Source organism: Castor canadensis, chromosome 11, assembly GCF_047511655.1.
Source record: "Castor canadensis chromosome 11, mCasCan1.hap1v2, whole genome shotgun sequence".
NCBI lineage: Eukaryota > Metazoa > Chordata > Mammalia > Rodentia > Castoridae > Castor > Castor canadensis.
Window position 1 is genome coordinate 29,891,946 of NC_133396.1, and position 24,247 is coordinate 29,916,192.

Sequence of the window (24,247 nt, forward strand, 5' to 3'; positions counted from 1 at the left end):
AACAGTGCAGTGACTGCCACCTCCCAGGGGCACTAAGGAAAGAATATGCAATGCCCTCTGTAATATCAGGTCCACAAACTTAAAGGACTCAATAACTACTTTTCGAAATTGACCTGGATTTCTCACACCTGTGTCCTTATATGTCCCTGTGAGTGAATGCTGAATATGTGCATAGAATGTAGCCAGTGTCATTGTGCCAGTTTGGAGCCTAACTAATCCTTAAGAAAAGTAGCTTTTCCTCTTGCCCTCTTGGAATCCTTGAGCTGTCATGGTAGTGTCCTGCTAACCTTCTGAAGAATGCATACAGAGAGGCCATGAGAGGGAGAGACCTTGAGACTGCAAGGGGTTGGTGGAAGATGTAGCTGTCCCATTGCCCTTGTCTGGCTGAGCCCCGTATTCTGACTGTCCATCAGTGCACCAGTTGTGTGTGAAATACTTTGAGTAATTGCAGCTCTTGTCAGTATCACATGGAGCAGAGGAACTACCCAGCCAAACTCAGTTAACATAGACAATCATGAGAAATGACAAGTTGGTTATTGTTTTAGGTCACTAAGTTTTGAGAGATTTATTGTTCAACAATAGAGAATTAAAGTGATTAAAACTACAACTGCCTCATATGCCCGACTGGAGTGGGGAAGGAAAGGTATAATGGCCCTGTTTAGGGGACATGTAGGATTATAAACTCTCTGTCCCTAGCCTACTTCCTATATCTGGGCTTAGAAGAGGTAGTGGTAGCTGAAGAGAGGGTTGGAATGACTGTTTCAAAAATGCTTCTTCACAAGTCATTCATCTTCATCAGGAAGAGTCTGACTTTTAAACATGAATTTTTCCATGTGTAAAAGGACATTCCCTGATCATGGAAGAGTCCTGGCCTCATATGTCATACCTCCGACGAGAATGAGGGGCAATTGAATTTCTGAAGTTCAGGGAGCAGTGGTGCATCATTGACACTTAACATATCTTCCTGTCTCCTCTCCAGACCAGAAAAATGTCAGACCAAGTTCTTGTTGGTGACCAACTATCCTACAGAGAAAGTGGCCCCTAATTCTCATATGCTGGAGGTCACCCAGTTTTGGATCATTATAGCAAAGATACATTAGACAGGTAGCATGCATTCTTAGGGCTTAAAATGATTATTAAAAACCCTTAAAAGAAGAATTTGTTTTGATGTTTCAATAAACGAATAGAAAGATTTCAGGATTAGAAGCTTCACTCACTAAGATTCCTAAACCAACATCGCTAATGTTGAGCCCAAGTGAGCAATCATAGTATTAGAAGTAGACTTTTACTCCTTTCTTAAATTAGAATTTGCTTTCCTTTATTTCATTTCTATTCTATAGGCTCTGAAATAGCTCTTCCAGTTGATTTTGTCTTAAAAATCCTAAGTATTTAAGATTTTTTTTGTCTTAATCTTAAAAGAAACAAATGCAACAATATAATCTCTTCACATTCAAATCCAAATGCACAGACAAAGACTTTTATACAAAGGTGTGTTAAATAATTCAATGAGCAGATTATTATTACAGTGAATTAAATAAATGGATGGGGTATATCTCTAATACCTTTGGGTAAAGCCTGTTTTAATTCTATAATCCCAACTGGATGCAACATACCTAAATGAACACTATTAACTTGTATTTTTTCTATTCTGTTTAGAAACATAATAACAGTTGAGGAACATTTATTAAGAAAACATCAACTCTATTTGCACATTCTTAAGGAGAATATTGGAAAAGCAGAATTTTAATTTTCATCTGTATAACTTGTAATATAATTAGAATGGAATACAATTAGGTACTTTCAGATCTTTCAGTGTTAATTAAAAAGCTAATAACTTGAATGGCTATAAATACTGAATTAGTGGGCTAATGATTCTAGAAGTTAATCATTTATTTGCCATTTACCAAAGATCACCTAGCTGGGATGCCATTTTTATGTCAGGGATCCTCTGCCAACAAAACTCCTTTAATGGGAAGGACTTAGATCCTAGATAGCTCTTTGAGCTCTCTGCAAATGCACTGCATTCTTCCCTGGGGATTTCTGAGTAGTTAGTACCACTGCCTGAGACTCAGTCTACTGAGGAATTTTATTGTCAATAGTTTTCCTGCCTCCTTAAACTATAGTAGCCGTTTCTAAATTTGAGAGAAAGGGAAAGTATCATTACTTTTCCTGCTTTATTTTTCTAAAACACTAGGAAAATAAAAATGAATAGCTTCAGTTCTAACCGCTTAAAAATTATCAATTAACTAGATATAACATTTTAAAAATGGATATTAAAAGCATCAAGTACATTAATAACAATTGGTAGAGTAATGTCAAATATTGTTGGATATTTTTTGTAATGATAAAAGTTCATAATTACATAGCACTTAAAATCACACTGGTTACCATTGAATGATACTAGGGAATCAATTCCTCATTCACTTTTATTTTCTGGCTGTACTTTGGATTGAACTCAGGGCCTCAAGCTTGTTAGGTGAGCACTCTGCCACTTGAGCCACACCCCCAGCCCTTTTTTGTTTTTAGTTTGTTTTTTAGATAGTCTCATTACCTTTGCCTGGGCTGGCCTAAAACTGACAAAGCCCCTACCTTAGCCATCCAAGTAGCTGGGATTACATATGTCACCACTACCCTGGGGCCATCAATTCGTTATTCTTAAAAGTACCAAGTAAAGTGAAAGAATAAAAGCAATTACCCTTTCTTTCATAAACCATATTTCAGGATACCTCTTCAGGTACTCTACTGGAAATAAAATATGAGCAAGGAATGCTAACGTACACATTACAACCCATAGTAAAATAAAGGATGGAGGCAATAATTATCAATGGCTGCTAAACCCATTAAGTTAAAAGAAGACAGTGCAATCTGATTAATGACTTAATCCACAGATCAATATTCATGTCTACATCATTAAGCCTTTGCTGCAGTAATGTTGCTCTACAAATCATCACCAAACCCAGTAACAGGCGACCACATCCATTTACTTCTTCATTATTAAAAAATGGATGCATGGGTCAGCTGTTCAGCCAGACTTAGCTCCAGACTGTGGGTTGGTTTCAAGTTGACTTCTGTCTTCACAATCTGGAACCTAAGCACTTAAAAAGTCAGCACTTCTTGAAATGCATGATTTTCATGGCAGAAGGCAGGAATTCAAGAGACTCAGTAAGACCAGGCCAACAAATTTGAAGTCTTAGCACAATGTGGTGTACGTCATAGTTACTCACACTTTGTAGGCCACAGCAAGTCAAGGGCTGAGCTCAGTACTAATGTTGTGGACATGTAAACTTCCCTTGTGACGGCTGGGGAGAGGGAATAATTAAAAGGAAAGATTACGTGGTAGAAAATAGGATGTACTACAATATTATACACACAATTAAAGGGACAACCAGATATTATGTGTCTTCCATTTGATCAAATAACCTAATCCACAAAATACTCTAGCCAAGCTTTCATATCCAACTCTCAATTTACAAGAAATAAGAGGAGCAGGGGAAGGTGTTGATCAACATGACAAGGAAGCAATTGGCAAGGCTTAGAATTTGGCTAGCACTGCAGAGCAATGTCAATGAATTGTTTTGTTTGATAAGTTATAAGAATAAAAGATGAAAACAAAAACTGCAAAGAAAAATCGTAATGTTGATCAACATCTTCCCCTGCTCCTCTGATTTCTTGTAAATTGAGAGTTGGATATAAAAGCTTGACTAGAATATTTTGTGAATTATATGGGAGGCACGTATTATGTGGTTGTCCCTAAAGTTGTGTGTATAAACATATAAACATAAATCTCAGAAATACTATGTATAGACTTAGATCAAATTTGAACAAGCTAAATATAAACATTTGTGAAACTATCAGAAAGATTTGAATTATAATTGCCCATTTGATGGTATTAGGTAATGTTCACTTGTTAGGTATAATAATGGTGGTGTTGTGGTTTTCAAAATAATATCATTATGCCATATAAATACATACTAAAATATTTAATGAATTGAGATGTGTTTCACAACATTCTGAGGATGGCCAGGTTAAGTTTTTGTGGGTGATTTGAGTGCTTAGTATACTACCCTATTCTCTGTATTCTTTGAGTTGTTTTAATTTTTTTATAACAAAAAATGCAAAGGGAGAGAAAAAGTAAACAAATGAAATTTCTTTTCACCAAGTAGAAATAAATGTGGCTAAGAAGGGGATGTATTGAGTGCTGCTTTACTATGTTCCTTTGCTTGCATCTCTAAATTTATACCCTGTGCAAAGGTCAATAGAGTTTTCCATCTTAGTGGGATAATACAGCAACAAAAATTAATGTCTCTCTGTGTGCATTTCAAAGACAAAAGAATCTAAATTACAGTGTTCGCCCCAGAAATAAACAATAGTTTGAGAAAGACTCCTCTACAATGTTCAAGAAAAGGTCTCAAAAACACGTGTTTAGATTTTCCCCCAAAATATTACTTTTAATGAGCATAAAACCAGTTTAGGCGACCAGTGAGACTTCATTTAGTTAGGTGAGATGTCCCTTGGTACAGGAAATCTTATGAAATTTTATTTCATATACAGAAGGAAACAGCCACTGATGAATTATATTCATATTTTCATAAGTGAACGAGAATGTGCTTATTTTGAAAACATCAATTTTATTTGCGATTCTGATCGAATGGTAACATATTTTCAGAAGTCACACAGAAAATGAAATTTCAAGAGAACTGGCATTTTTAAAAGACAACTTGTGAAAAAGAAGCTCGTATTATCTTCCCTGCAAACAAATGTGCAGTGGTTACTCCTGTGTGGCATTTCAACCCACAGTGATTTACCTGAAGGAAATCATTAATTCTTCCCAGCATTTTTGAATACTAACATGATGATGAGACACCTAAAAAGCACTCAGAGGAAACATTGGCTGCAAGTACCTGAACAAATTGTTTAATGTTTGTCAGACTTGAATTGCATTTGAAGGGTGCATAGCTAGTAATGGATTTCCAGTTCTGTTTCCACATGGGCAAGGCTTTGTAGCCATTACAGCTGTAGTTTATTACCCTGCATTATGTATGAGATGATTTTTGTGAGCAGGTACACAAACAAAGGAGAAAATACAAGAAAGCAATTTCTTTTATTGCTCAATATATAGCAGTTAGGAATAATTTGGAAATTTTTCAAATAGCTCATTTTGGGAAATTCTTAGATCAATTTAGGGCTGATTATTTTCTTCATTAAATAATTTGACTGTAGCTAAGATTGGCATTAATTTCTAACGGAGTTATCTCTAGTTATAGAATAGAGACAAAATGTCACAAAAATGGTACTAGATTTGAAATAAACATATTTTTAAACCCTGTTTCTCACAATGATCAACTGTGTACATGTGACCTTGGCCATATAATTTAATTTAGTTTTGCCTCATTTTCCTTTTCTCAGAACAAAAAATAGTACAGCCTGCCTCACATGATTGCAAGGAAGATTATGTGGATTATGTGACCCTAGCTCAGTGGTTGCTAACAATGTAGATACCATTTTTTGTTTGATCCAAATCATTAAACCAGAGTTAATAAATGCAAATGAATTTTGTAAATTGAAAAATACTATAGAAAGATAACCCAAAAGTACAATAAGATTATTTCATTTGTTTTACAAATTTTATTTTCAGGTGTCTTGATAGTGTTTCCCCAAACACTATTATTTGAGGTTTTATATTATTAGTGAAAAAACTGTATGTCAAAATTAACCATTCTGTCTAGGACCTATCAACTCCAGGAATTTTATTAAATAGAGTCTTGAAATGCAGTTTTAAGAAACAAAGAACTCATTATTGATGATAAGGAATGGCTTCCAAATGGTATTGTGCTTGATATGTGTAAAATGCTGTAGATAAATTACAAAGCATGAGAAAAATTGTATGTATAAAATCAAGCCATCACAAAGCGAGCAACTAGTCTCTTAACACAAAATGCCAGAGAAGCTGTGCAATACATTTCTGTACAATTTCACAACCATAAAATTGTATTTTATGCACAAATGAGTGAAATCTGAGGAAATGTGTATGCTGTTTGTGATGTTGGCACCGGTTGATGTTTTTAATCCAACTTTTCTCAACACTTTGAAAGATTTATTTTCTTTTGGTCAGAGACTCTCTGTAAGAATTTTACAGAGAAGATTTTGTTTATAAATTTAGAAGGGAAAAAGATCAAACTCCAGGTAAGAACAGAGAAGGTCCTACAAACCTAGCTCCATATGGAGCCACACTTCCATCTTCAGAATAGAGCTGGATGTATTCAGTGGGGAGATTAATTTTCTCCCAGATAAATGAAGTAGTTCCCAAGTTAGAACACACTTGAGGTACTAATGCATGTGAGTTCCCTCCTAATTCTGCTCAGAGACAACAGTAGACATAAAAGTACATTAAGCATAAGCAAGAATAGGCTAAAAACTTCAGGAACCCATTGGGTAACATGAAAATGAATATTAGCTGTGTGTTTTGAAAAGTTAAATCCCATGTCAGAAGTACTTAGCCTAAAGCAAAATGGCATAAGACCTACCTTGAGATAATATTTAATTTCTATAAATTAAACATGACAATTGCTGATAGTTTTGAACAGTTATGAGACCTCAGTAAAATATCCATCTGGTGTAATCCTCTAATCATTACAGGTTACACTAATCTATTTTCTTCTATTCCTTTTCATATTGGAAAATGAATAAACTGGACATTCATGATAAATAAACTGGAAATGCCATGGTATGGTAAAAGCAAAAACTGATTTTAATGTAAGCTCAACTCCCAGTCACTATTTTGCCCAGAAAAAAAGTGTTGTAAGCTCAAAACTCAATAGTGAAAAATTATTGTATCTGAGACTCAAATTGCTCAGCAGTTAAATAAAGACAGTTATATCTCAGAGAGTTATATAGTATTTTAATACTTAGTAGAATTAAATTTATATGTACACATATATACATAGTATGATATATTGTATAAAAGTAAAATATATATGTTATATATATGGAAGAACAAAGAGAGAGAGAGAGAGAGAGAGAGAGATGCTCAGAGAAACAAAGTAAGAAAGATGCTTGAAAACCTGGCACATGAATTTATATAGAATAAAATTTCTGCAAATATTATCTGTCATTATTAGGTACAGTTCTTACTTATTCATTGTTCATTCACAAATATTTTTGAAGTATTGGACAATGCAGCACTACATTCAAGAAGTTTATTTTATCATGTAGAAATTATGTGAGTACTTTCAGACTAGTACTACAACAGATTAATTGTGACATGCAGAGCAGAGTTAGCTTATGCTAAGGGAAAGTCTACATAAGGTGACATGTAAGTTAAGAAATACTTGGCACACATAAAGGAAGCAACCAAGCAAAAGAAGGGAGATGCAGAGATATGAAACACTACACAGAGGGGCCCTAGAGCAAAGAAAATAAGTTATCATCTTTTTAGAGCGCATCCTATAGGTCACACACTATAGTAAGCAATTCACATATCTTATTGAATCCTCAAGATCAACAAGCAATAATCACAGGACTGAGACTCTGTCTACTTGTACTTAATACATGGATTGTTTGCCATGAATCCACAGGACATTTGGCATCAGCCCACCATGGGGTGAGTCAGACCAATGGCAAGAGTAGAAAGCTAGAAAGGAGAGGATGAAGATTCCAGTGCTTGGGATGGCATTGGGATCTTATGGAAGAGGAGAAAATGCTTTGGAAATATGGTGTCTTAGATATGTGGAAAAGACATCTTATGTCCCAGCGTACAGAATTGGTTGAATGGCAGGCAGACATAGAGAAATAAGTCCCAGCTAGAAATTGTTGCAATTATCTATCTATGTATCTATCTATCTGTCATCGATCTATATGAATTAATGGTGCTCCAAACTAAGATGGTAACAGAAATAACAGTAAAATATGGACAGATGTAAGTGGTTTCAAAAAGTTAGAATTAAAATGGCATAAACAGTGTTCACAGGTAGAGATCAGGAGGTAAAGAAAGAACTAAGTTTGAGAAAAGAGATAGATTCATGAATGGAGGGAAAACATGCCTTTCAAAGGCAAGTTTATATAAGATAGAAAGTGGTTAGTACCTTCCTGCCATTCAGTACATGCAGATTTTTCTCTCTTTCTGTTTCTGGTTCTTTTAATCTTTATGATGCTACTATAATGTATACTCTGATTCTAGTTTCAACACTTAACATTTCATCAAATGTGAATTAAAATTTTCACTATTTTCCCAGTTGAAGAAAAGGCCTGCTCATAGAGATCTTTTTTTTTTTATTGTTATGCTGGGTTGGGGTACATTTTGGCATTTGCAAAAGTTCTTACAATGTATCAAATATATCATGTTTGAATTCATCATCCCCCCACCACCGCTCTCCTTTATCCCCTCCTTCCCCCATTCCCGGAATAGTTTCAACAGATATCAAAATAACAGATCTGGTCCTTGTCCTTTTATGTTTTACATGTTTCTACCATTAAAGGAAAATATCCTTAGTTTTAATAATGCATCTACATGAACCGTAAATTATTTCATATAAATACTTTTCCTGGGAAAATGCATGGCAGGTGCATGAGTATAACACTAATGGTATTTCTAGTGTATGCCTGGCACATAATAAATGCTCAGTGAATGTATGTTGAGTGAATGATAGATCTTCAGTTTAATTAACCCAAAACTGTCTGTTTTCAGTCTTAACCCAAAAAGTCCTGATTGATTGTCTATTTGTCCAAGAAATATTTAAAAATAGTATAAGTCAAAAGATAACATGAATGACTAAGTCTCCTCATGTCTAAAATTCTGTGATTCCACCATGAAGAAAATAAAGAATTGTGTGTCCTTCTGGTCATACAGAATCACAAAATCATTTTTTTCACAAGTAAATCTGGAAAATCACAAACTACAAAGACACTCTATGCATAATGCCTGTGGATATCTATATACCAATCACAAGTCTTGAATCACATAGATTCAAGATCTTACTCAGAAAATCTATCAGCCTTGAATATCTTCTTTTACTATTTTCCCTTGAAGATATAGCTAATTGGTCTTATAGAATTCTTACTATTAGAACGGTCTTACATTAAGAATCTAACACATTGTTGTGCATCCAATATTGCAGACATTAGTTATAATATTTATATACTGAAAGAAAGCAAAGCATTTCAGAGTTAGAGAAAGTAATTTTCCCAAGGCTATTATAGTACATGTGTGTAGAGGGGGGCTGTGTGTGTGTGTGTGTGTGTGTGTGTGCATGTGTGTGCTTCAACTATGTTCTGCAATATCGTGATAAGAATCCTAAACTTGATATCTATATCCTTGTCCTAATTTGTCACTTTTTAGAAATGTCAATTCACAAAGATTTTCTCTGAGTTCCAGTTTTCTTATTAATAAAATGTGACAGTATCTAGCCTATTTATTTCAGTAGGTTGCTAAGGAATCAAAAATGACATGAGAAGTATAATTACTCTGTCAATAGTAGAGAAATATTTACCCATGTATAGGACTATTATTAGCTCACAGATTGAAGTTAACACAATGCTGCAATTTGAATTAATAGAATCTCTGCTTGATTAAGAATTAATAGCAATAATAGTGAATAGAGGTTTTCTACCAGTAATACTTACATTTTTTTCTTTACATGTAAAGTTAATAAAAATTGACTGTTCCTCATTAAAGCATCAAATAGATAATTTAGTACTTCCAGTTTTTGGTAAATCATTATAATGGGTAGCTTTTATTGGGTTGGTAAATTTATCTACTTAATTAATGTCACTGGTAATTATAACTTAGAATAAAACTTAATGAAAGTAAGAATGATTTTTCCCCTTCCTATGTGAGATAGTTCTTTGATATAAAATTATATTTAATGGTAGATGAAGTAGGAAACAGGGCTCTCAAATGTCCCATTTATACTACAGAAATAGTCTTCAACAACTTCTTACTGTTCTATATAGTTTTTCATTTTCAAATACTCTTTCCCAGAAGATAAATTTTCAGTGAAATGAAAAATCAGAATGTGCTGGAAATAATTAATAATCACCTATTATTTTTCTATAATAGTTTTGACCATACACTATGCTACTTATAGATAAATAAAAACAACTTGTGAGAATAAATTGATTGTCTGTAGTGATAACTGGCTATACTCAATCAAATCTGGATGGAAACTGAATATTGTATGCATTTTTCTTCAGATTAAAGGAATAAATATCACACAGAGAAGCAAACACTTTTACATTAGAGAAATAAAACTTGAGCAAGAGGCCCAAATCAAGAGCAAGAGCCCAGTTCTTTATCTTTTATCATAGGGCTTTATCTTAATACATCGTAAACTCACTAAGTACAATTTAAACTCTTAAATGGATATATAGACATTTCTAGATACCCATTAAACCTATGCATTTTCTCAAATAACCTTTTGTCATTATTTTACCTATCATAATTCAGCAAAGAACTTTCATTATTTACCAGATAAACCAAAATGCATTTTCAAGAATCTCCTTTGAAGTGGATATAATTATATCACCTTTGAATTGATGCTTAACTGTTTGCAAATTAGAAACATTCATACTTCGTTGCAATGAAGAATTGGAAGATTTAGTCCAAAGCATAGGGTTTGTTTGGTTATTTTCTTTTCAGATGAGGAAATAGGATGTTGTTTGCTCAAGGTCAAATAGGAATCAATGCCTGAAGAGGCAAACATAGACCTCCTAACCTGGGTCTAATGCTTTTTGTACTGAAAGTCTGTGGCTTGTCTCTCATTCAATGAGGGGCCTAATAGGAGAAACAGAATAAAAAATAAAATAAGAGAATAAGTACAGTCTTACAAAATAGGCTAATAATCAGCAGTGCTAGGCTGTGTTCTAAGCCCATTTCAGACTTTATACACATTTCACATAGCACCCAATGAAGTAGATACTAATTTGTATCTTTTATAAGTTAGAAACTCTGCAACACAGAGACTAACTTGTTCAAGGTCATAGAACTAGGGAAAAGTAGAGTCAAGCTTCAAACCCAAGAAATGACAAAAGCACAGAGCTATGATGTGGAAGAAGAGAATGGCAAAGGACAGACTCAAAAAATGCATAGCATGAAAGTCCTTTAGTCAGAAAAAAAGCTGAGTGAAAAAAAAAGCACTAAGAAAAAATAGTGATGTGGTTGAAATATAAATTTTTAAGTAGATCAGGGAGATAGTAGATAACAGGGCAAAGACTGGCAAAGGGTAAATTACACAGAGTCATGGAAGCCATTAAGAAATGGCAGAGTTTTGAAGCAGTGAAACAGAAAGCAATTGAAGATTTTTTAAGTAGGTATGAAACATGATCTTAATCACATTTTCAGAGTTTACTCAGGCTGAAAAGTCATGTTAGCTGAGGTTGTACAACTATCTTTTTATTCATTTATCTATTCATTCATTTACTTAACAAGCTAGGATGGGGGTATTGTTCAAGTGGTAGAGTGCCTACCTAGAAAGCATAAAGCCCCGAGTTCAAACTTCAATAACACCAACAACAAAAAATTCAAACCAAGCAATTGTTAAGTGCTGATTTTACTATACATACTTACACAAGGCAGGCTATGACATCACTGTCACTTATCAACTGAACCAATATAGTTGACTCTTGAACAGTGCAGGGGTTAGAGGCTCTGACTCCACATAGTTAAAAAAAATCTGTGTATAACATTTTTAAAAATTTTAAGAAATTTGTTAGTAGGGACATGCAGTTTGACTTTAAAAAATGGAGTTGTAAGATTTTATTATATTTAAAAATGAAGTTCTTAAAATTCTCTACTTAGTCAGATATGAAGTAATTTAAAAAACCCTTAAAGGCACATTGAGACAAGTATTGCATGTTTTCTCCATTTCTTTCTAAGGGAAAACAAAGAAAAACAAAATAAAGTTAGTACATTAAAGGAAGGTGAAAGAGGAAGGGAAAAGGAAGCAGGATGAAGTGAGGATAACAAAGAACAACAGAGGAGTTGAATATGACTATGGTACAGTATGTATAAGTATAGAAATGTCATATGAAACCCCTTACTATGCTCAGTTTAATATACACTGATAAAAAGTAAAGAAATCATGACCCACACTAAAAATTTTAAAAGGTATATTGAAAATAAACAAACTTTTTAAATAAAACATGTTGTCACTCCCAGAAAGAGATATCTTTAAACGAAAATCATAAAAACAGGCAGACAACTGGTTATTTAGTCAATGGACAAAAAGCAAGCATTTGAAGTCTTCATCTCAATTTTTTTCTTTGTTTCTTATTGCTGGAATTTCATTTGCACTTCTCATTGACCAATCAGATAGTGAGCCCAAGGTTAATTTGCTCTGCCATGGTCAGTCTCAGGAGAAACTGAATTCTCAACTGGTAGATCTGTTCCTTTTGTCTCCTTGACAATTTTTTGGTTGAGGGTTTTTAGGTATCTGAGACCAGTAATTGAAGTTGCAGCAGTACCAACAATTAAAGTTGATGCTGACCTTGGGGTGCATCTCCTTGATTTTTTTTTTAAATCCTCTTCATTGCCATCTTCTCTATGCTGTCTTTGCCAAAGAGGGCCACTGTGAAATCCTGTTCCATCAGCTTAATCTATATTCAATCCTATGCTGCCTTCCTGCATCCTGATTGTCCATATGCAGTAAGGTGGGACACTCTGATACTTTACTATTTTCTCCATTCTCTATTCTAGTAAATATATAAAGGATTCTTAGCATCAATACCTACCTTTGACTGGAACTCCATTAAAGCCTATAAAATTCACTGTTTCCACACCCTCTTCTTCTTCAATAGTATCAAACTAACAGTCTCTCCATATCCTACATTATAAGAATACTCCTGGGCTTATTCTTTATGGCAATCTTGTATTCAAATTCATCTTCCTTGGTGTCATTCCTGTTGATGGAACCATATCTGTGTCTTACAATGAATCATTTTGCTATTCTTCAAATCTTACTCACTCTGATCTTGGTCAGCTGGTGGACGTCCATGTGCAGCTGTCCATGGTGCTGGACTTGGTATCTTCAGCATTGAAGGCTGGGGCACTTGGTTGCTCACCTCCTTGCTCAGGATTAAAATGATGGCGATGGAGCCAGCTGGTGAGGAAGCAGCTCCTCTTCCATTGAGTTGCTAAAGAAAGTAGTGGCAGTAGCAGTGGGGTTGCTTAGTGCTCTCTGGATCTATTTTATACTCCCAAGATCAGTGTATAACTTTTGGGGTTTGAGACAAGGCCTCCATATTTGTAGCACAGACTGGCCACAAGCTCGTGATCTCCTTGCCTCAACCTCCAGAGTGCTGCATATAATTTTTGACTCCCCAAATATAATGATTCTTACCTATTAATTCCTGACAGCCTGCTGTTGTCAAGAAGCTTCACTGATAACAGTTACTTCACACATATTTTGTATGTCATATGCATTACATAGAATATAAAATGTGGGAGAACCACAAGGGATCAGTTTTTACTGCCATATGCAATTTACAGAAGACACAAACTGCTCATGTGGAGCTCATGAGTATCCACTATGATTAAAGTCCTACTCACAACCCTTGAGTTCATGGCAGTTAGCAACAGGAGGAGGCTCTGAAATTATAATAGTAGTATAATACATTTAGCTAATTGTTTGCAGTTGTGATTTAATACAGCATTTTACATTTGTTTCCATTTCTTTCAACTGCCAACTGCACCATGCATGGTCTCTGTGTGTGTAATTTTTGGTAAATTTTAACTTTGTATAATGGATTTGTGTATGTTTTATGGCATTAAATGATAAGATAGACTTATCTACATGTAATTTATGCATTTATAACATGCCTAGATTTTGTTCTGATATTTGAGGCTATGCGGTTCCACTGAGTTTGAGGTTTTTCATAAATCTCAAAACAAAATCTTCATATAGGTAGACCTTATCAGTTCAAGTCTGTGCTGCTAAAAGGTCAACTCTCTCTCTCTGCCTCCCTCCCTCTCTCTCTCTCTCTCTCTCTATATATATATATATATATATATGTTCACTAATAATAGATGGGTACATTTGTGTGAATAGTTATACATATTTTTAAGTTTTTCCAGTAGTTCCTAAATTATAACACCCTATACAACAGTGGATTCAAGTACTTGAAGTGAAAAATAGTGAACTGGTTATTTCCATTAAATTAATCAACTATTAAATAGATTTTCTTTCATGTAGTATCAAATGGCTATTTTAACATAATTTCCTTTTTCTTAGAATTTTAGGTTTCCTAATTTATATTTCCAGGTAAGAATATATAAACTGTTGTAAAACAGAAAAATCTATGTTACTTTTTCAGGCAGATATCAAGCTCTGACAATGAAAAATAGTGCTTATAATACTATAGAGATCATGCTGAGACATATTGTAGAAGCAAGGGTTTTCAATCACAATGTGACTTTCATCATATACACACAGCAAATAAGGAAGATCAGCCAAAAAAGATAGGTGTTCTGACATATCATATATTTATCTGATACTATCCAACAGTTCAATTTAACAAACATTTATTAACTATCTGCTACATACATGCTACTCTAAAGCACTATAAGAGTTATAAAAATAAATGATATGCTCCCATGCTTGCAAATCTTTTTAATGGCCTGAGAGTTCAATATCATGCAATTTTATTTCATGTTATTAAACAATAATACCAAAGATTACATTTGCAACTAACCTCTGAAGAAAGCAAAGTGTCATTTTCCTAGAAAAACTTCACTGTGTCTCATTTGTTAAAGCAGGAGCATCTTTATACTTTCAAAATACCAAAAGAAACAAATGTCAGTGCCCACAGGTGTATAGAAAACCACCTTTTTATTTGCAGAACCACAAGATCATAAAATCCTTGTGTAGAAGGAGACGTAGAGGACATCTAGTCTCATACTTTCCAGCTTCCCAGTAACAAAAACTCTTGAGACATTTTCTAGTAATAAAAATTCCCAGGCTCTAGCACCTAGAGATTGATTCAGCAGGTATGGGTAGTGCTAAATAATCCATACTTTGTAAAACTTTCCCAGGGGATTCTGTTATTTAACCAAGTGTGAGAACACAAATGTAGCCCAACTGCTTGATGTAAAAGGTAAGTATGCTCTAAACTGTATTTCCCAAGGTGTTATTTATTCTGTTCTTTAATATACATGAGGTAGGGCCCTGACTCATTAAATATTGTCTTTATTTATGTGTATTTATACACATATGCAGTTATCCATTAATATCTATCTCCAAAAGTAATACTGTGAGCTCTTTGCAGACAGAGACTGTAAGTCAGGTTTCCTTATCATTGTGTAATCTATCACTTTTCTCTAACCTTAACACTTAGGAGATTGTTATTAAAGTTTGTCCATTGTGAATGAGGTCCTTCTTAGTTTGATCTTGTCTTTCTGAAACATCTATTTACTGCTAATTTTTATGGTTCTAGGAAATGTTATAAGTCCATATGCCAGATACTGGAAATATAAACATGAATAAAATACCCTCCTCTCTTCCCTCAAGGCTCTTCATTTTTGACCTGGGGAGAAATATACCAATACTTTTAATTCAGAATGGTAAGTGCCATGGCAAAGACAACTGAGGAAGAATTGTGAAAACTGAGAGGAAGCCAAGTAATGTTGGAATTGAGGTAGGAAAAAGGGAGCAGTGGATGCCAATGGACTCCTTCCAATAAAAGATGGTAAGGTGAGTTTTGATGGCCTAGCACTAGAATTCTTGATTTTTCAACATTCCTCAAAATAGATTAAATGATGCATGCTCTTGTATAGGGTAATCTTTCAACTATATAAAGGTCTTTCCTTTAAACTTTTTCTAGGACATAATATAAAATTTTCTTCAATGATTTCTCATATATAAGTACTTTGTATCCTTTTTTTTGTATTAGTTCCACATCAAATTATCTTAATGACATAAAGAAAAGTCTCTGAAGGAAAGGAATAGAGTACCTGGCTTTAAGTTACATAGTTGCAGCTGAACTCTAAATGTATCTATTTAGCATGATTTGCAGTTTTAGTGTGACTTACAAGCACACAAAAATGATACGTAGAATATAAATAAAACTCAGCCTTTTCCCTCAGCATGCTAAACAAAATTGAAAGATAAAAGTTGAGAAATGTAAATAAGTTTAAAGTGAGACACTGGCAATTGTTATGAATTTCCACAATTAGAAAATGAATAGGAATCCTATAGCTGTCTCCAGGTAAGCAACTCTATTTAATGAGTTGGGGAGGTGGCTCTGAGTTAATATCATTGCCACGGTAATAATTCTTACTTATTATATCAGTGAGAGTGCTGTAGGGAAGTATGTAGTTATTCGCATGGGTTAAGTGTAGTGTGTTAGGAAAATGTTAAATATCAGGAGACAGAGATATTAACCATGACACTAAAATATTTTTCTCATTCTAAAAGTTAATTTAAACTTGCTTTATGAAGGCATAAGCTTAGTAAGGACCCTCTCTACTCTATACAACATTACTTTTTAGTTGGAAATGATGCTTTTGGTTTTTTCAAAGAGATTTTGGAAAATCTACTGAATTCCACTAAAAAACAAAATCAGCTTCAGGTTGCACCCATATACTAGACCCCCAAAGTGATCAAACAAGCTGAACAGCTGCTAGATGTTCATTAAACCTGTGCTAGAAAAGTGTACATTTCATGAATTTCTCCTGGGAGATTTGTGTCTAAGATGAGACTAGAAATCACACTCCCTCCTATAAAGCAACTTGGACAAGATTCAAACTGGGAATATGTGTATAATTAATCAATGAAAATCGCTAATCTCATTTCCTGTGCTTATTTGTGCAGTAAACTCTCTTATGGGGCTACATGTGATACTTGCTAGGCTTTTGAAAAAAAGGGATTTGAAATAATCACTCAGTTGTTTATGGAGACATGGAGTTCTTAGAGAGTAATAATGTATAAATGGTAAGCTCCTAAAGGACAGGAACTCTTTGTAAGTGTAAAGGATTTCACACATACTTATTGCTTTGCTAAATTCAATCAAATACCTGCAGTGGTGGTGTCTCTGGTCCTTAATCTGGATAAATTGCTCTTTTACCAAATGGCTATCCAGGTTATGTCCAAGGATGATATCTTAACTTTATCTATTTAATTTAACCTAAATAAAGTTAAGACAGAATAATAATACAGCATTGCCAAATACTGTATTTATCTCATTACTCAAGATTTGCAGCATTTTCTTAGATGAACTCATCCCTCAGCATAAAGTCTATTAAATGCCAGAGTTATACAGGTGGTTTCTGAATTCTGAATTTTATGTCAAGAGATATAAAAAATGCTGCAAATGAAATTCCAGATTATCAAAAATGTAAAAACTACCCAAACAATTCTCTATAAACAGATTACTATTCTATTCACTGATGGGTTTTAGTTTTCTTCATTCACAATTGAAAATTGGGATTTTGGATTGCCCTGACCGGCCAAACCCAGCCAGTAATAATTACTACTTATTCAGAAGTGGTGTTTGATGTCATGTTTATTTTATTATCAGCAGGGCCAGAGAAACTTGTCATGGTATATTGATACTTTATTCGATTGTTTAGGAAAATGAGGAAGAGGGATATTCTAGTCAGAGAGTTCAAGAAATAGTTCTCAAAGCAATGTCCTAGGACTAGCAACGTCAGCATCACCTGAGAGTTGTTAGGCATGCAGATTTTCAGCCCCACCTCAGACCTACTGAATTGTACACTCTGGACTGGGAACCAACCGTGTGCTAACAAGCCCAGCAGGTGATTTTCATATTCTCTAACACTGGACTAAAATGAGGAATATGATGGACAATGGTGCATTTGGAATACATTAATTTTTCATCCTGACTCAACTTTAGACTAACTGCGAATATTGGTAAAGCTCGAAGATGAAAAAGTAAGCCAGATGACAGTGTACCTTGTGTACCTTCATATGGCATTTGTACTGGGACAGTGGGATGATGGGCAGCTGCTAAAATGCTTCTAAGCAAGGAATTGATAAAGAAGTGCCTGTTCAAATAACTCTAAGGTCACTGTGAGAAGTAGCCTGAATCTCTGACTGAATAAGGTGGCCCAACAAGGTAAGGTCATAATTGCCTAGAGATTCAATGATGTCACAGTTGCAGAAGACTTTTAGATGCTGAGAAAGGAGTATCTAACTCTGAGTGATAATGGGCTGAGTGAGAATGTAAAGATCTGCATCAAGTTTTTGATAATGAGTAGATGTTGAAGCTACTAAAAGCAATTGAAAATATCTTTGAGGGGCCACTTTCATAAGAAACTAAATGTTTGAGGTTTGTTGAATTTGAAATTTCTGTGGGGCCTCTGAGGTTTAGGACTCAGAATTCTAGTTATCAATTATTTAGCTAATTAGGCAGCTACATGTAAAATTAAACTGTGGGAACAAATGACATATCCTAAGGAAACTGTGGAGGACAATTAAAAACTGAGAGCAAAGCCCAGAAATTGCTAAACATGATCTTTATGGGTATGCTAGAGAGAAAAAGACTCAAAGGAAATTTTAGTGTCTGCTTTTGCCAAAACACCCAAGGATCTAGTCTTCTATTGTCTAACTACAAAAATCATTAGCCTAGGCTTAAATGAATATGGCTAACCTGGAATAGTTAAGGTTCGCATAATTTTGAGAGGAGCTCAGCTGTTTTAAAGATAAATGTTAAAAATGGGCTACTAAAGCAGCAATGCTCTCAAAAAGTGTAATTCAACCCAACGACAAGTAGAATAAGAAAATGTACATAGAGTCCTTGAAATAATAGCAAAATAACTGATTTAAAGGACAAGTATAATTAGTAATAATTTGAGCAATTAAAAAATTAATAATCACAAAGAGATAATTGCCTTAAGCCCTTTCTCCTCCAGCCTGTCCATTGGTGTTCAACATTTCCTCTGCTCCCAAAATGAGCACTGCTCACCTGAATTATCCAATACCCTAAGCTTTACTAAATTTACTGGAGAGAAACTTACCATTAAGAAAATTAGTTCACAACAGAGTTTATTTCCATAGTGACCCTTGGTCTTAGACCAAGTTACAAAAACAGCATGCTACTGCATGTTACTTCAGAGCCATAAGCATACTTGTAACCAAACGCACAACCCAATAATGTTTAAAGTATACCATGCAGACACACACACACACACACACACACACACACACACACTCACATATACACATTTTAGGATAGGGAGGGTATATAAAATGGATTATCTCTTGCCAATGTCTCTCCTTTCACTCCAAATTAAAGATAATGAGGCCAGAAGAGTAATTGCTGAAGGAGTTTAGAATAGTAATTACTGAATTAATCTCAAATATGGTGGTGACTGTAGTACAACAAAACTCACTTTACAGCTGTCAGAACCACTTGGAATGTGATACACATCTTGTGTTTGCAAGCCCAAATCTATACCAAAGGAAGTTCCATATTATCAAATTACCACAACAACCTGCTACATTCTGATTTTGTAATGACAAAGCGCATTAAACTGGGATCACTTAAGTTGGGAATGTGAGACATGTTTCCAGTTGGGTGGGGAAATAGGAAAGATGGCAGGTTTGTGGAGGTTTCTATGGGATCCTGTTGCATTTCCAGTTTCCAAGCCTGTGATTTGTAAACATCTCTGCTTTCATTTGTTCCCACTGATCACTGAAGAGTTCAGGTTTAAGGAAGCTTAAACTAAATGATACACCTTTGCAACTGCAGGTCAAGACTGCATGGGGGAGAATGGACATTTCCACAAGCTTGGACACAAATGTCCGTGGGACATTCCAACCTCACAATTCCTATGATTTTTCTGTTCCCTGTGTTTTTCCACCAGGATCCAGAAAAAGTCCCACATCCTCCTTCAATCTATTCACCCCACTGACAAAGAACAATCTCTATTTTAGCTGCCTTTGTACTCTTCTAACACCAACAATAGTATTTCTTAACTCTATTTTTTACCCAGAGGCCCTTGGCTCTTCTGCCTCTTCTTGCCATCCCTTTGTGACATGACTGGCCCCAGCCAGGGCCCTGGCAAGCTAGGCTCACAAATGTAAGTGTGACATGTAAGTGCACTCAGGACTCTGGGAGACTCAGGCCGGCTTGCACTCAGGTCCTGCTGCCCCAATACCAAGACCTACTAGAAGCAAGCCCTACTAACTCCGTCACTCACCATGGCCAGCCAGGTCTGCCTCCCTCTTGCCCCACGCCTCTCTTCTCTGAAACCTTTGAAGACACTCTCCCAAGACCTCCAGGTGGGCCTCTGTGTATCAATCCAGCGCAGTGACAAGAGGATCCACCCTGCTGTAGTCACAGGGATCAACAGAGAAAACTCTTGGGTCACTGTAGAGTGGGTTGAGAAAGGAGTCAAAAAAGGCAAGAAGACTGATCTAGAGACGATATTCCTGCTGAATCCAGGTCTGATCTCTGCTGAACACCAAACACCATCCAGGCCCTTGCGTCCCTTGGCTCTAACACCCTCAGCAGCCACTGGTGACCAACATACAGCCACTCAGTGGGTTGCAGTGGTTCCCCCAAAAAATGAAACACCCTCGGGGGATAGCCTGTCCTTTATAGTTCCCAGCAACCCTTGTCTGATGAAGCAGAAAAAGTCTCCTTGTGTAAGGGAAATTGAGAAGCTCCAGAAACAGCGAGATGAACGCAGGCAACTGCAGCTGGAGAGACAAGCAAGACGAGCCCTTGAGTTCAGCACAAAGAATCCAAATTATGAGATCATGGGTATGATCGAAGAGTATCGCAGACACCTGGATAGCAGCAAGCTGTTCAGCCTGGAGCCTCCTGAAGACCACAGGATCTGCGTCTGTGTGAGGAAGCGGCCCCTCAACCAGAGAGAGACCACCATGAAGGACCTGGACATCATCACTATCCCCTCAGACAACATGGTCATGGTGCATGAGTCCAAGCAAAAAGTGGACCTCACCCGCTACCTGGAGAACCAGACCTTCTGTTTTGACCATGCCTTCGATGACAAGGCCTCCAATGAGTTAGTGTACCAGTTCACTGCCCAACCACTGGTGGAGTCTATCTTTCGCAAGGGCATGGCCACCTGCTTTGCCTATGGGCAGACTGGTAGTGGGAAGACGCACACCATGGGAGGAACCTTCTCTGGAAGGACCCAAGATTGTTCTAAAGGCATTTATGCCCTGGTTGCGCAGGATGTCTTTCACCTGCTCAAAAGCTCCACTTATGATAAGCTGGATCTCAAAGTCTATGGGACATTTTTTGAGATTTATGGTGGCAAAGTGTATGATTTGCTGAACTGGAAGAAGCAACTGCAAGTCCTTGAGGATGGCAATCAACAAATCCAAGTGGTTGGGCTGCTGGAGAAAGAGGTGTGCAGTGTGAAGGAAGTGCTGAACCTTGTCAAGCTAGGAAACAGCCGTCGGACTTCTGGGCAGACATCTGTCAACTCCCATTCATCCAGGAGCCATGCAGTGTTCCAGATCATCCTGAGGTCAAAAGGAAACCTGCACGGCAAGTTTTCCCTTGTTGACTTAGCTGGGAATGAAAGAGGAGCAGATACCGCCAGGGCCAACCGGAAGAGGCAGCTGGAAGGGGCAGAGATTAATAAGAGTCTCCTTGCCCTCAAAGAATGTATCCGGGCTTTGGGTCGGAACAAGTCTCACACTCCATTCAGAGCAAGCAAACTCACACAGGTGCTCCGAGATTCTTTCATAGGCCAAAACTCTTCCACTTGCATGATTGCTACTATCTCACCAGGGATGACTTCTTGTGAAAACACCCTCAACACTTTAAGATATGCCAACAGAGTAAAAGAATTAGCACTACATATAAAGCCCTATCATCGTTGCTTCTCTCCAATTGGACATGAGGCACCACGGATGTTAGAAAAGCACATTAGGAATTCTGAATGTTCCCTTCAGAGGACTGGATTTATTAAAATACCTCATACACAGAGAGAGCAGAAGAATCAGAGTAAAGAAATTGCAACATTTTCCACACCATTAGTGAAGGACACAGCAGCTTCATGGAAAAAATCTAGACAGTGGTGGGAGAACGTCCAGGAGACAGCCAAAGGAGTAAACTGTGATGTTGATTTTTGCATTGCCCAGTCACTGTCCATTTTGGAGCAGAAAATTGCTGTTTTGACTGAGATACAAAAGAAACTCAGATTATTACGAGCTGATCTCCAAAAGAAGACCAAAATAGAGTGAAGCCAATGACAAAAGATCAGGACTGAAATAATGGAAATAGTGCTTTCCTACCTCTCATACAGGGAAATCTTTAAATGATCTAAACATAAAGATCCTTCTGGGAAGTTTACAAAATCTTAAAGCTTGCTGGTCAGAAATACGGTTTTTCTTCTTTCTCAGTATTTTGGTACTTGTTCATTCTGTTGGACAACTAGGAGTGATTATATTTCACCCTTCCTCCTCCCCAGTCATTGACAATAACAGTGTCTGGAAACATTTTTGTTTTCACAACTGGGGTTGGGGATACTGGCATAGTCCCTCTGAACAAAGTGTAATGTACAGGACAGCTTCTCACAACAAATAATTAGGTATTCGTTTGAAAATAACAATAGTACTGAGGTTGAGAAATCTTATTGTAGAGGAAACCAGCTCTGATGAAATAAAAAATTTGCAGCTAGCAAAGGAAAATATGCTGAATTAAAGGCTCAAGCATATAAATACACCAAGGGATCACATGATATACTAAATACATCATTTTCTGCTGCATTGCTATGTATATTCACATGGTTTCTGAGATCCAGTCATTCTGAGAGGAAGAAGAGGAATTTTTTTTGAGACTATTTGTAAGAACTTAGAATTGAGAGGGATTTTTTAAAATAACCTTTGGTACTACGTTTTCTGGGAACAATTAATGTGGAGTGTGAGATTGTGTGTGTGTGTGTGTGTGTGTGTGTGTGTGTGTGTGTGTGTGTATGTTGCATAAGCCAGGACTTTTTTTACTGTGATCTCTTTAAATTTCTTTCTCTCTAAAACTCTTTACCACATTTTGTACTTACATGAGTCACTTAAAAAGCCTTCCTGTTTCCAGTTGTGGCAGAAAGGATGTCGTTAAAACTGTAGAAAAGTTTCTACATAAATGAAACTTATCTCACATCTTCATGAAGTTCTCAAATGTGAGAAACCTTACCTTCTCAATAGATACCTTACCATATCAATTAGATACATCGAAATTTTTCCCTGATTTAGGGATCAAGAATATTTTTAAAGGATTAAAGTGATATGTTTTGTACGTGTACATGGCAGCTTGGGGAATTCAGATACACAATAAAAGTAGCTTCCAAATTCTGCCACTTATTTTAACAGGTATAGCCTTATTGTTATCAGGCTTTTACCTTTAAATTACAAAGGCCTCCTCCAGAACTGAGGACAACTGACACATAAATTGATTACACAGTAAAATTATATCCTTTCAAGAGCTATCCATGTAAAACAATCAAGATTATCATTAATATCTGATCTTTAGTATTTGATAATTGGTCTCTATTTTTCCCTGTGCTGCTTTATCTACACAGATGAAATTCTATATTATTCTTAAAATTAATAAAACTTTTGGCGATCTGTTGTTCTTTAGCATCGGGTGGTCTTTCCATTACCATGAGGTGTTTCAAATCTCGGTTATGTTCATATGCAATGAAAAAGAATGGGGTTACAAATTTGGTCTGGTTTCTAGTGTTGGCCTCTTTATTTAGGTATCTATGATTTTGGAGAAGTGACTTAGCTGCTCAGAGTGGTTTCTTTCTATATGAACCAGGATAATTTATAGCATTACCCCCAAAAGATTAGAAGATCATTTTATTTTCTTCCTCCCTCCCTCAACTTTTATGGCAATTACTGACGTTCTTATTATCTTCAATCTTGTTCTACTTATCATCTCCATCACCCTACCATTTCTGCCACAAAGTATGGGTAGATTTCAAAAAGTTTTAACATTCTAATAGTTCCTATTCCTTTATTTTTAATGTAGTGCTTAGTTAAAATATAACCTAAAGTGCACACATAGTCATAAAATTCAATGAATGTTTGCAAAGTGAGCACACTCATGTGATACCACACACATCAAGATGTAGAACATCGGTGTCCAAAAAGCTGTACTTCTGCTTCATTTCAGTCATTATTCTCAACATTCAAGTTAAAGATTATTTTGACTAAAATTACCTTAGCATTTGTCCCTGTAACTTTTCTGTTTCATATGAGTGATTATATAGCAGTTACATTTTCCCTGGTTTGATATAATCAAAGTTATCTGTAATCTGATC

At 35.9% G+C, this 24,247-nt stretch overlaps 1 protein-coding gene across 1 annotated transcript in view; it reads left to right on the top strand.

Moving 5' to 3' along the window:
- Kif2b (kinesin family member 2B) overlaps positions 1–23,225 on the top strand; it is an 82,949-nt gene extending 59,724 nt beyond the window's left edge. The window contains exon 3 of the mRNA XM_074046084.1: positions 15,498–23,225. Coding sequence (XP_073902185.1) covers positions 20,151–22,172 — 2,022 coding nt within the window. The 5' untranslated portion in view covers positions 15,498–20,150 and the 3' untranslated portion in view covers positions 22,173–23,225. The remainder of the gene's footprint in view (positions 1–15,497) is intronic.
- Positions 23,226–24,247: the final 1,022 nt, after the last annotated feature.